Here is a 14,008-nt window from a genome sequence, read left to right as displayed (position 1 = left end):
TCGGTGTGCCGGCAGAACGGGGAGACGCCTTTGCACCTGGTGTGCCGCGCTGCCTCGGGATACAAGGGCACTATCTTCAGTGACCCTGGCCTGATGACAGTAGTAAAGAGAGTGCTAGCTGGAATGGAGGGTGGGGAAACAGACCTGCCAACAGCGGGGTGGGTGTGCCGGCAGAACGGGGAGACGCCGCTGCACCTGGCGTGCCGCGGCTGCCGCGCCGACGTGGTGCGCCAGCTGATCGAGTTCGTGCGCACCAAGCACGGCGCCGACGTGGTGCCGCAGTACGTGAACTCGCTGACGGAGGATGGTGCCAGCGCGCTGCACTACGCCGCCTCCGCCTCCAAGCCCGAGGTGGAGCGCCCCATGACAGACAAGGAGACGGTGCAGCTGCTGCTGGAGAACGGCGCCGACGTGTCGCTCATCACCCGCACCGTCAGTGTCTTCTCTTCCTTCTTATACTACTCTATGTTTATCATCTCTTCATCATTAGTTCTTTTTTTTACTACGGTTTTTATCTTTCGACGTGAATACAGCTTTAAAATTGCTTCCATAGCGGGAGGCAATTCAAAAAACGAATGATAACAAAATCGGGGGATACAGTTTGGTGTTGCAGCTACATATCTATCATATCCATCCAAAATTTAATTACACCACTGGTTAGTTAAAGGATCAAAGAATTCGTCACGCTAGGTGAGGACTGTGATGCATCGCGCGCGGTGGTGGGGTTAGCGCCGCCATTTTGAAATAATTTGGTTGCATTTCGAAATTTCCATTTAGTATAACTTTTTACTCGGAGAAGCTACGGCGTTCGTTTGAGTTTCAATCGTCAGCTCTCGTCAAAATCTATCGTTCGCATATATAAAACATTAGTGTAAAAAGTGAATATATATATAAGTGTTAAAATAAAAAAAAGTGTTTTATATTTTGTGTAGAAAATATTTACTATTACGTACAACACACAGCCACTAATGCATGGGATGTGGGATGTGTCGCAGACCATGGAGACGGCGTTCCACCGGTGTGCGGAGGCGGGCAACAACGACATCCTCACCGAGATGCTGAGCCACATGTCGCAGACAGAGGTGCAGAAGGCGCTGAACCGGCAGACGGCGGTGGGCTGGACGCCGCTGCTGATCGCCTGCCACCACGGCCACATGGAGATGGTCACCACGCTGCTGGGCAACCACGCGCGGGTCGACGTGTTCGACAACGAGGGTCGCTCGGCGCTGCACCTCGCCGCCGACCGCGGCTACCTCCAGGTGCCTCCCGCCACATCATCCTCTAGCCTTTACAGCTGGCGACCCACCTCTCCACAGTCTATCGGTCCATGGTGGAGCATGTGTATCGTATCCCTTCCTTATGTATATTAGAGGTGGATCGAAAAGTATCAACCCGATACTTTGTCACTGATACGCGCCTGTATCAGGAACGGAAAACGAGTACACTTGAAAAGTATCAAGTACTTTAGTATCAGTTCAGAATTCGCCTGGAACAACACCACGGCCAATGAGCGCAGAACCCGATCGCAGATGACGGTCACTTGGGCGGAGCTTGTGAAAGGGGAGGGAGCAGGAACGACGAATAAGGGATAAAGAAGGGAAATAATGTAGGGGAGGAAGCGCAGGGGAAGGCGTTGAAGGAGAGGCGCAAAGCGAAATTGTTACGAGTCGTTTGGTTATTGTCCCACATCAAAGTACGCTCAGTGCGCAGTGCGTGCACAGTCTCGTTCAATAATAAAACTAATGAAATTTTAATATTAAAAAGTACATTAATACAAGATATAATATTTATATTTGTGCACCTAACAGCAATGAAAATGCAAATAAATTCTCAGTTGACACTAATAACAGATGTAATCAACATATGGACTTTTTTTCCCGAAAACAATTAGTAACTAGTGTTTTCATACATTAAAAGATTACGATTTTATCAAAAATTAAAAATAAAAAAAACAGATACGTACATTAGTGGGCATACTATATCAATGTTTACATTTCAAATGTTTCTTCAGATTAGTCGATGATGATTTATAACTCAGTTTTTGTTTACACAAATTACAATTAGCAAACTCATTATTTTCCGTAAAAAAATTCCACACAAATGAAGTCTTTTTCCTGCACTTATCCATTCCTTATTTCACTATAAAGATACTAACTACAAAGCATGACAGCCCGCAACAATGTACATGGTGGTAACTAATACACGGCCAGGACGAACTGCAGTGAATGTTGAACTGATTGATACTGGCTGTATCAGGCGGGCATGAGAGTAACAGAGGTAGAGAATTACCGGGCGTGATAAATAATGTATCAGAGACACCGATACCTTTATACGCTGGTGATGACGGCACGGAGGATGTGTTCCCTGTAACGAGAATGCTGATACCTTGTCGCTTCCTGGGACCGCTACTGCTCTGATACAAAAGTATCAGATACTTGTACCTAGCTACATTACTGTATCAGTATCAGGTTGGAACAGATACCGAAAATTGCTGTAACAACCCACCTCTAATGTATATGTCATTTACCATCAAATATTGCATATATATAGCATATATATTAAGATACTGGTTGATTATTGGTAAACAATTTGTGTTCTGATTTCAAAAGGGTTGACAAAATATAAGCACGTTGTAGCAAAACAGTTATTTATTTAACAATAGATATTTGTTTGCGTAGGTACAATTCGAATTGTTTCGATTTTTCTTATCTTTTTTGGTGGATTATTCTATGGTTTCTGATAGTTTAAGGATTGAGTCGCGACACACCTGTATCCCTTCCATAACCCACTTGTGGGTCGCGACCCACCGTTTGGGAACCGCTGCTCCAGAGAGATCTTTAGACTTTCCTTCTAAAGATGCATATGAATTATTCCTCTAGGAGGGTCATTTAAATAAAATTTGATGCAGATCTTTGAAATTTCCCTTCTTGGGATATACGTTTTTCTTCTAGAGAAATATTTAAATAATATTCTACACATATCTTCGAATTTTCTTCAAGAGAGACCTTTGGATTTTTCCTCTATGATGATCATTTTAATTTTCCTTCAGGCAGAATTTTGGATTTCCCCCTCTGGTGATATCCTCGTCCTCCAGTGAATTTCCAAATTTTTGTTCCAGACAGATGTTTATAACTTTATTCAAGAGAATGCTTTAGATATTTGCTCTAGGAGGATATTTTAATTTTTCTTTCAGGCAGAGCTTTGGATTTTCTTCAGTAGTGATACCATTTCCCTATAGATGACTTTTTAAAATTGTCCTCTAGAGAGAAATAGAACTGCCGTCGTCCGGGGTCTCGGGTTCGAGTCCCGGTGCGGTTCCTAGCGGGAGTGGCTGTTGCAAATGTAATGAGTCCGGGTGGGCGCCAGACTAGCTCTGGTGCTAGTCGGTAGTTGGGTCGTGGGGTCGATTGCCCTGCGTGGCCCACTAGGACCGTCGGCGATGTTGCGTGGGTTTAAGGAATTCCCTACTCGGCGGTGATTGGGGATAGCAGGTTTAAAGAAGCAGACGCTGAAATGAGGTAATAAATGACGGGCGTCATTTATTCAGGCGACGGTGGCTCTGGTGTAACTTCGTTGGTTACACGCCACGTCGTACAACAGGTGACGTCACAAGATACAAAAACTACACAATTACACGCAACTAAGTCTGAAAGTTGCTTAATTAACGTGGCACAAGTTTACAAAAGGAATGTTACACGAGGTTGCGTTACACAAGTTTACGAATGTTACGTGGAGAGATGCGTCGCACAAGTTTACAAAAGAAATGTTACACGAGGTTGCGTTGCACAAGTTTACAAAGAAATGTTACAAGGTCACTAATTGTTCCGTATTATCGTGTCCCTAGGCGTTTCTGAGCCTGGCTGCTCAACGAGGGGTGAGGGTGATTGGAGGCGGCCAATCCCGTAAGTCTGCGTATCGAGGCGGTGCTCGCGTCCACGGCAGTGGAGCGCGGACCGCAGCTAAATTCGCTCAAAAGTTCCCTTACGGGGAGTGTCAGTGCCGGAGCGACTGAGTTTAACCAAAGTTCTGTCCTCGGGAGACGGCCCGTACCGGATACTGAACCTACCCCGCGGACCAAGTGTGGTGCAGGGGGGTGGGGGGTTTAGATTTATGCGGCCGGATTAGGTCCTGGACCGAAAAAACTGGACCGGGTACACACGGAGAGATTATTAAAAAGGGGTTTTAAGAATGACTATATTTACCAGAAGTGAACTCGGTGTGGACAAAGGATGATGTCTCTCCGTGGGACGTGCGTCCGCCCCGGTCCACGAGTCGCGCTGTACTGGCGTCATGTCATGGAGTCCGGCCGAGGCTCGGTGGCTCTCGCGCCAGGGATGACCTCATTACGTTAGTTTCTGATATGATATGTTAATAAGAGAATTTAATGATGTTAAATTCTCACATTAATTATAAAGGCTGAATCAAGGTCATTCGTCCCTTCTACAAATGAAAGTTATTATATTTAAGAATTATTATGTTTGAATTTTTACGTCAAACCAGTGACTGTTCGTCTCTTGTCGGATTGCTCTGGTGGGGTTAATGACGCAACACAAGGTTTGAATAATTATGTCATAAGGTCTGATGGACTGATTCAGGCAGAAGGCCGCCAGGGGAACACTCACACGCGTATTGCTGTAGTTACACAAGTGAGTGCCCGGGCACTCCTACGTCGCACTTTCGTTGACCAACTTCAAATAAATACGTAACACTGTTTAATAATCTATGTTTGTTTTTTAACGTGGTTGGTTTTAATGACGGTCTGTTTATTTTGGGGGGGGCCAGGTTCTACCTTGGTTGCTGGTGGCTCGCCTGACTCGGGTGGGCCATGGCTAGGGGCGCGTTCCGTTAGCGGGAACGTATACTGGCGGTTGCAGGTCGGGCTTTAGGGTGGCCTTTGGTCGGACGACGTCAGAACTTTTTTTCTATAGAGTCCTCTAGGGACATCTTTGAATTTTTCCTCCAATATTTTCCTCTAGCTTATATTGAGTGGTTGGTATTGTTACGATTTACCGCGGGTTCGTAAAGGATAGCCCAATTAAAGATTTTTATCACACACACAGTTTTATTTATTACCACTACTTGTCACTTACAAATAATCTTCTAAATTGGCAGATTATTAATTACAGGTAAATAAAAGTCAATTCCCCAGTCACTCGTTTCACACACCTCGCTGGGCCGCACTTCCGGCGCAACTCTCGCCGCAGCACCCCTCGTGGGTCTCTGCCGCGGGACTCCGTCGCCGCACTCCGCCGCCGCCGTCACACCCTTCGCCGAGATCCCACACGACTCACTCGCAACTTCGCCCGGGACTCCGCCGCGCCCGCGACTCTATCGCCCGGAAACTCCCGACTCCACTGAACTCACTCACTCCCTGCCCTGGAACCTTCGTCCAGGGACTTCGCCACTCTGCCGCACCCGCGGCACTATCGCCCGGAAACTCCGCCGTGGGAGAACTCCCCACTGAACTGAACTCTCTCGAAGGTCGGCCCAACCTCCTTATATAGCCCTTGGGTTCCCGTCCAGAACAATTGGGCATGTCTCCGAGATATCGCGCGACCTTCGCCGTCGAAATGCCTAGAAACGCGTCGTGAGTCCTCGAAGGACGTGGCGGCTGCTCAAAGAATGCCGATAAACGCAACAAGCATCGGGTTTCCACAAAACACGCCGATAAACATGTCTGAGTCCTTTTATTCCGCAGTGCGGCCTCTTTTAAGTAACTCGATCTGAGGCAGGTGCGCGCTGCGACGGTCAGGATGTCGCGAGATAGTATGACACGAGATACCAGGGAGAGGATGCAGGTGGAAGGGGGCGCTGACAGGCCGAACGAGCGCGGCGACGCCAAGCACTGCAGCCAAGCGCGATCGTAACAGTATTAACCATTAAAAAAAAAAATTTTTTTTTTGTAGGATACACTCTGACATTACATTATTTATAAAAATTAAGTTATAGTTAGAGACCTGAAAAATTCGCGGATTCATTTCGTGATAGGCTGAAATTCAAACATGTGTACAATTCTGCTGGTTCTGCTATTGGCTCGCAGTTTAACTGGAGCTCTCTGGGCCAATGAGAGACCATCGACCAAAGAAGCATCAAATCACAAGCTACCCAGTGGAGATGCCTCACAATTTAGTACCCAATGAACACGTGTGTTTACTTGACATGTGCAGAGGATAATGGAGGCTATCCTAGAGGTCATTGAATCCGTGAATTTTTCCGGCCCCTAGTTACAGTCGATAGGTATTGTTCATGACACAAGCTGGAGTAGAGAGGCTAACTGATGGGAATGTAGAGGGCCAGTAAAATTTTATAATACTGTAGACAAGTGCTGTCAAACAAATATATGCAGGATGTCTGCTCGCCAATCAATTAACAGGCTCACTTTCAGTAATACAAATCCAAAAATCCGTTAAGGAATTTGAAATAAACAAGTCAACGATTAGCAAGAAGTGGAGGACCATTAATCATTAACAAGATTTGAAAAAAAAAAAAAAAAAAAACAGTCATCTTAGAAATATTGGTGTTGAGTTCCAAGCATACATTTTACGGTGATTTGTAGCTACGTTCTCTCATCCCCTATCACATAGTGTAGAACCTGGGGCGAGGGGGTTGGGGGTGCCAAATCCAAACGCCCCTGATTGTAACTGAGAAATGGAAATGATAATCTATATCCCTCCTTCTAAATTCACCAGATTCTCACCCATGCCTTAGTGTATGTAACACAAATTCTAAAACATCCAGTTTAAATCTCTGTTGTACTGCTTTTCCAATAGCCATTCCAGTTTTGATACTGTCATATAAAAAAATATAAAACATTTGTCATTTTTTATTCAAGTGTTCTGTTATGTCTAAAGAATGCTGGAGCAGGAGTCATTACTGTGTGTGTGACGTCAGCAACACTAACTGCCTCTGTCTGCAGGTGTGCGACGCCCTGCTGACCAACAAAGCCTTCATCAACAGCAAGTCGAGAGTTGGCCGGACAGCTCTGCATCTCGCCGCCATGAACGGATACGCTTATCTCGTCAGGTAAAGAACACCGGCACGTTCATTCTTTGAACAAACATGGGTGCGTAGCTGCCATGCGCATTAGAATGAAACTTCACAGATATAGGTATAAGAGTGTATAACAATGTGTGCGAGTATGCGAGTGAGTAAGAATGCGGGTGACCAAGTACGCAAATGTACAAGTATACAAACTTGCAAGTATGCAAGAAAGAGTGCAAGTATGCAAGTTTTCTCTAATGAATACATGTCATCGATCACCCCACTCCTGAGTCCACACCCTTTCTCCGCCATTGAGCACTCCACTCCTGATATTTGCACTTTTAGCATTACTCTTTGATTATACTCTGATGACTCCATTACCTCGACTTACACTTTAAAGAAGTTTCACTTAAAATTTCATTTTAATATTCGTTTGTAGATTTCCTTGGAGGTAAAACGTCTCTTCCCACAAGCTCTACAAAAAACTGTAAATAATTTTACGTGAAAACTTATAGAATAAACACATTAAAATTCCCTCATAATAATTACTACCTACTGTGTGACTAACAAGTGGCGAAAAATCCAGAAATGATGTAATTAATTATAAAGAAATTAATTAGTTTAAGAATGTGAATCAAGTTAACAAATGTTTGTTAATTTTTCATTTAATCCGTCTGTGGAAAATTGTTTGTATTGTAAATAGGTTGTCGCGTACCCGCCTCCGTAGAATGCGTGGAGACGTGGCGGACGTCGCTCGGCCGTTTTCTAGTGTTGCCCGGCGCCAGCTCTCTCGCGTAGAGCAGCCTCCTGCGGGGAGGCAGGGGTGGACCGTCCGGCCCGTGTAGCTGCCGAGGGACGTCGCGCGCTGGAGAAATGTGCGGTGCAGGCTAGTTGTGTTAGTCCACGTGTTTTGGCCCGCGGACACGCCAGATACAAAACAACACTCACGCACACGGTAAAGAAAACGATAAAAAAGAGATTATACACACTATAGAACAGAATCCAAAAGCGATAATAGCGGCGAGTTTATGGAGCGTCTCGCGGCCGCGTCTAGCCTCGAAGGTGTCTCGCACGGGACTGGAGACCAGGACGCCGGCGCACTGCTCTCGCGCGCACGGAGCGGAAGTGACGTCATTCCCAAAGCCGCGGCGCGCTGCGGACAGGGCTGTGATCCGGGCTTTAACCCAGAGGCACGGAGGTACGACGTCAGATGCCCCCCCCTGGATAAGCCCGGGTCAATGCCGTGCGTGCTTCCACCCGAGGCAGCAGGATCGGGACGCCCTCTCCCACGGCGGTCGTTGGAGTTAGGGCCGCCTTTCTCGCCCCGTACTCGCCGGGTTGTCGTACACAAACGCGTCCAGCTCCGAGCCTGTGACATAGTCTGCCAAGTAACGTGGGGCTCGCCGACGTCGCCGGTTGCGTCTCGGGGTCGTCTCAGCCGGCTCCTCGACTGTGACTCTGAACTCTGCATCGGCGAGGGAGGCACCATGTCCCCATCCACCTCGGGTGGGGGAGAGTGGCTCATCTGCCTCCTCCTCGTCCGGCTCGGTCACCAGAGGTTGTTCGCCCGCCGCATCGGCGCCCGCCTCGGGCATCCCGGTGACGTCATCGATCTGTGTCCGCGTCGTGCGTCTCCGACGGCGTCGCCTCGGACTTGTGGCCGAGCTTCCTGCTGTTTCCAGGGTCGCTGTTTCGGGGCTGGGGGTGGCATGGAACAGGCCCCGCATGCCTCGGGGTGTGATCGAGTCGTCGGAAGTAGGCGTTTCGTCCACTTCTACCAGGGTGACATCTTCAGAGACCAAATTTTCTCCTGGGACTGATGTTCTCCGTATGGTGTCTCGGTGCACTTTTCGCGCCCGCCGTCCATCAAGGCGGACTAGGTAGGTGCTCCTACTTAGCCGTTTAAGGATCGGGTGTGGTCCCGACCATCTGGGGCTCAACCCGGCACTGTAGTTCTTCGGCGCGCTGGACAGAGGCTGCGTGCGCACGTATACCAGTTCTCCAGGTTGGAGTTCCGGTGGCATTCGGGTCGTCTGCGGTGTTATCTGGTGAGTATAGGCCCTCTGGTGTTCGAGCGCTGTTGTCATTTCTGCCTCTCGCCGTTGACGGCGCTCCTCTGGATCTTCCTCTTCATCGGCTACCCCGTGGGCTGTCCATTCTCCTGGCAAGGGCAAATTGTGGCCTTGGACCATTTCTGCCGGGGTCATTCCTGTGGCTGCATTGGTTCTGCGACGGATACAAAACAGAGCCTCTGCAAGATGGTTGTCCCACTTAGTATGGTCGCTACCCAGCCTTATGCGCATCTGGACTTTCAACTCTTGGTTTCGCCTTTCCGTCGGGTTGGCTCGGGGGTGGTAGGCAGGTGTGGTCCGGTGTTCGACGTGCCACGAGTTGCACATCTCCCGCCACTGCCTCCCGACGAATTGGCTGGCATTGTCCGTCAGCAGGTCTCTCGGGTAGCCCCAACGTGGGAAGAATTCCGTTTGCAATATTGTCCCAATGGTGTTGGCCCGTACATTGCTGGTGGGGTAAGCTTCTACCCAACGGGTAAAGAGATCGGTCACTACCACCAGGAATCTCTTGCCCCAGGCTGTGCGGGGATATGGCCCCATGACATCCAGCGCGACGGACTGGAAAGGGGTAGTGGGAATGCGAGGCTGTTGTTGCTCCATCCCGTCGCTCCGCCGCGCTTTCCGCTCTTGACACATCTCACAAGTCCTCACGTACTCCCGCACGTCCCGGGCCATGCCGGGCCAGTGGTAGTGCTGACCGACCGCCCGCCGTGTTTGGTCTGCCCCAGGGTGTCCGGCCAGGTCGTGATCATGCATAAAGCGCAACACCGCTTCACGTGCCTCCGGTGGGACATAGGTGCGCCACTCCTGATCGGGTCCCAGTCCTCGTATGTAGAGCACACCGTCCCTCGTAGTCCAGGTCTCACATGGTTCCGCTATTTGCTTCGCGCGTCTGCGCTCAGCATCCTGAGAGGTGCGTTGGGCATCGTGCACCCGACGTTTCAGCTCGACCATGTCCGCAGGAGGCGGGTCGTCGTCTACACCTAGAGCAAGCAGGCGGCAGGTTGGGTCCCTTGGGTGGTGGTGATCCGTCTCACGGCCAGGTGGCAGTATCTCGTCCCAAGATACCTCGTCCTTCAGGCACGATCCCTCCTCAGGGTCCCGTGACAGGGCATCCGGCAGCTCGTTTTCTACTCCTGTAACGTGCTCCATAACGAAGTCGAACGACTGTAGAAACAGCGCCCACCTCACGAGTTTGCTTTTCCGCCCCTGGAGGGTCCGCAACCATGTGAGGCATTGGTTGTCCGTGCGCAATACAAATTGCCTACCCTCGAGGTGGGGACGGTATTTCTTCAGTGCCCATACCACAGCCAGGCACTCCTGTTCATTGCTGTGGTAATTCCGTTCCGCGCGGCCGAACTTGGCACTGGCGTAGTCGATTATGCACCTGTCCCCATTTTCGTCTCGTTGATATAGCACCGCGCCCACCCCCTCGGCGCTCGCATCCGTCTGCACGTACAGCGTCCTCTCGGGGTTTATCCGTGACAGAGTGTGGCATCGGAGAAAAGCCGCCTTCAAGCTGTCCAGCGCCTGCTGTGCAGCCGGTGTCCAGTGGTAGCGCTGTCGTGGTGACAAAAGATCTGTCAGAGGGGCAGTGAGCGTGGAGAACTGCGGGATATAGTTCCGCAGCCAGTTGGCGAGGCCCAAGAGCTTCTGCAACTGCTTGCGGGTTCTAGGGGGTTCAGCTTCTGCAATTTTCGCCAGGTGCATCGGGTGCGGACGATTTCCCTCAGCATCCACCACATGCCCCAAAAACTCCACCTCTCTCCGTCCAATGTGACACTTCTGTGTGGCACAGGTCAAGTGGTGCATCTGGAGCCGCTCCAGGACCAGGGATAGGTGCTGCACATGGTCCTCCCAGGTCTTGGAGTACACAATCACGTCGTCGAGGTAGGCTGTCACGAACTGGCCAATGTACCCTTCCAGTACGCGGGCCATCATAGCTTGAAATGTGGCCGGCGCGCACTTGAGCCCGAAGGGCATGGCACAGAACTGAAATCGTCTACCATCGGGCACCGTGAACGCAGTCTTTTCTCTGTCACCTGGGTGTATTGGCACCTGCCAATACCCCGAACGTAAGTCAAGGGTCGTGAACACTCGTGCATTGCCCAGGCCTGCCAAGGCCTCGTCCACACTGATCTGCGGTGGTGGAGAACTAATGGTGACACTATTCAGGGGACGGAAGTCCACACAGAAGCGCATGGTCCCATCCTTCTTGGCAGCAAGGACGATGCGTGAGTTGTATGCGCTGTTGGAGGGTTCAATGACATCATCTCGCAACATTTCGTGCACTTGCTCACGTATCACCTGTTGCTCGCGGAAACCATATCCACTGGGGGCCTCATACACTGGTTGGTCGTGCATAGTGGGGATTCGGTGTTCTGTCACCGTTTTGCGCCTGAGTGGGTCGGCAGTGGCGAAGATGCTCTGCCTTTCCCTTATGAGCCGCCTGAATGCATCCTGATACTCTGGGGGTACATCATTGTCCACATCTTCTAACTTCGTGGGCTCTCTCGGGGGAGGTGGTGCTCTACCTAGTGCATACACTGCCAGGCGCTCATGTTTGCCAACATTCACTAGCCCAGAGGCCGGCGCTATCACTGTGTCATGCTCTACCAACCAAGGCTGTCCCAGCACTAGGTCCTCCCTGAGTCCCTCTACTACAACTGCTGCCGTCTGGGTAACCAGCTCCCTCACACTCACCGTTATGATGGCGTCCCCGATGGCTGTCCCGACTCCGGTGCTCGTGGCCAGACGCAGTGCACAGCGTCTCGGTGTGACGTCCGCTAGCGGCACCAAGTGTTGGGCCACGAACACGTGGCTCGCACCTGTATCTACGAGAGCAGCCGTCGGTCTCCCGTTCAGAGTTACGGGTACCCGCATCAGCCGGTCGTCTGGGGTAGTGAGCTGTCCCAGTGTTATGCGTGTCTCGGCCGTGGCTTCGGGAAGGAGGTTAGGTGGTGTGGGGGGCAGAACTGTTGGTCCTACACCCCCTGCTGCCCGTTTCCCGCCAGTTGTTGTTGTTTTTGTTGTTGTCTTGGGCAGTCCTGGTGCCAATGGAACGTGTCCTGCGGGCATCTAAGGCGACACTGGGGTGGTCGGCCTCCGTCCCGCCGATTCCCCGCGTTCCGCCACTCTGGTGCGGTGGTCTGTCGTCTGCCACTCGGTGGGCCTTCGATTGCCCGTGCTACCATCTGCCGTGGACGTTCGAGCTGCATGTCTCCCTCTGGGAGAGCGGGCGCTCTGTACTCGTGTCTGGGCTCTCGTCCGGGAGTGGTCATAGTTATCCGTCGCCCCAGAAGGCACTGCAGGTTGCCCTCCGTGGCTACGGCCTGTCGCACATATTCTTCAACAGACCCGTTGCAATACGGCCTGAGGAAGGGTTGTAATTCTTCCCGCACTAACGCGGTCACGTCCGGCAACGCTTGCTCCGGCGCTTCCCCTGGGGCTATGCGACGATATAGCTGCAACTTGCCCGCCAGGAATCTCTCCACCGATTCCGTGTCCCTCTGCGCCTTGCCGTAGAAACGGGCCTTGCAGCTCAAGACTGCCTGGCGGTCATCAAATCGCTGCATGAGACACGTGGAGAACTCCCGCCACTGCATATCGTATCGCCCCCACAGAGTCCACCACTCACGAGCTCGACCACGCAACTGTTCGCTTGTGCGCTGGGTCCACTCCTCTACCGGCACACTGCACTGTAACATGCGCCTCTCACACCACCGCACAAACTCCCGTGGGTCTTCGTGCACGAGCCCGCTAAACTCTGGCAGCACTATGCGCCCAGCCCCTGTGGCAACCCGCACAGCGTACGCGACTGGCGGCGCTGCCGAGTTCGTAGGTGTGTCTCAGTCAATTAGGTTCGGCGACGGTGGATTCTGGTTCGGTAACATCGACCCGACGCGGTTGTCCGAGCAGCCTCTACACTCGTCACATCCCCCTTTTTCCCGGTACACGGCACTCGCTGTGTTTGGGGCTACCCTATGCATCTGCTCTGATGATGTATCCCTGTCCCATAACAACACACCCTCAGCAGTTTCTGTCTTCACCTCACTGCGCCTCAGTGGCACGCACGTACACGTGTTCCGACACTGCCACTCTCCTGTCACAAGGTCCATTCCTTTCGGTAGCTGACACGTCGCGCACGTAACTGTCAACCCGCGCTGCAGCATTGTTTACAAACACGGGGCCCACGTGGCCGCTCCGTCTGCGCAGCCTGCCCGCGCAGGCTATCACCGCGCCCGCCCGAACACCGCCGGCGCGCCCCGAAGATCACCGATGGCAGAACGGCGAAAGGGTGAAAAAGGAGGGGGTACCACGGTGCGTTATCCTGTTGGAGGGGGGTGGTGGTGAATCGACGGGAAATATAATCCGGTTGCAGGATGGGAGACGGCGATGCGTTATCAGCTGAACCGTGAAACTGATAGGTGTTGAAAACGTGGGAAAGGAATGGTTGCGTCCTCGCGTTGATGAGATCAGAAGTACTGTCTAGGTGAATAAGTGAATCCATCCATTGTCCCAGGTGGATTTTCACGCTGTCTGATCACTCACTGTACACTCTTTTCCCGCACTGCACGCGCTCTCCTGTGGACTTGCAGTTCGCCACACATACGGGCGCCAAATGTCGGGTACCCGCCTCCGTAGAATGCGTGGAGACGTGGCGGACGTCGCTCGGCCGTTTTCTAGTGTTACCCGGCGCCAGCTCTCTCGCGTAGAGCAGCCTCCTGCGGGGAGGCAGGGGTGGACCGTCCGGCCCGTGTAGCTGCCGAGGGACGTCGCGCGCTGGAGAAATGTGCGGTGCAGGCTAGTTGTGTTAGTCCACGTGTTTTGGCCCGCGGACACGCCAGATACAAAACAACACTCACGCACACGGTAAAGAAAACGATAAAAAAGAGATTATACACACTATAGAACAGAATCCAAAAGCGATAATAGCGGCGAGTTTATGGAGCGTC

The 14,008-nt window shown here is 51.5% G+C and overlaps 1 protein-coding gene across 1 annotated transcript in view; it reads left to right on the top strand.

The window, feature by feature from the left end:
• LOC134538475 (serine/threonine-protein phosphatase 6 regulatory ankyrin repeat subunit A-like) overlaps positions 1–14,008 on the top strand; it is a 210,704-nt gene that overhangs the window by 154,574 nt on the left and 42,122 nt on the right. The window contains 3 exon segments of the mRNA XM_063379807.1: positions 175–432; positions 996–1,259; positions 6,917–7,023. Of these exon segments, the coding sequence (XP_063235877.1) occupies positions 175–432; positions 996–1,259; positions 6,917–7,023 (629 nt within the window).

This window comes from Bacillus rossius, chromosome 13, assembly GCF_032445375.1.
Source record: "Bacillus rossius redtenbacheri isolate Brsri chromosome 13, Brsri_v3, whole genome shotgun sequence".
In the NCBI taxonomy this organism is placed as follows: Eukaryota; Metazoa; Arthropoda; class Insecta; order Phasmatodea; family Bacillidae; genus Bacillus; species Bacillus rossius.
The sequence above is the reverse complement of the archived record's forward strand: the minus strand, read 5'-3'. Positions and strand labels throughout refer to the sequence as shown.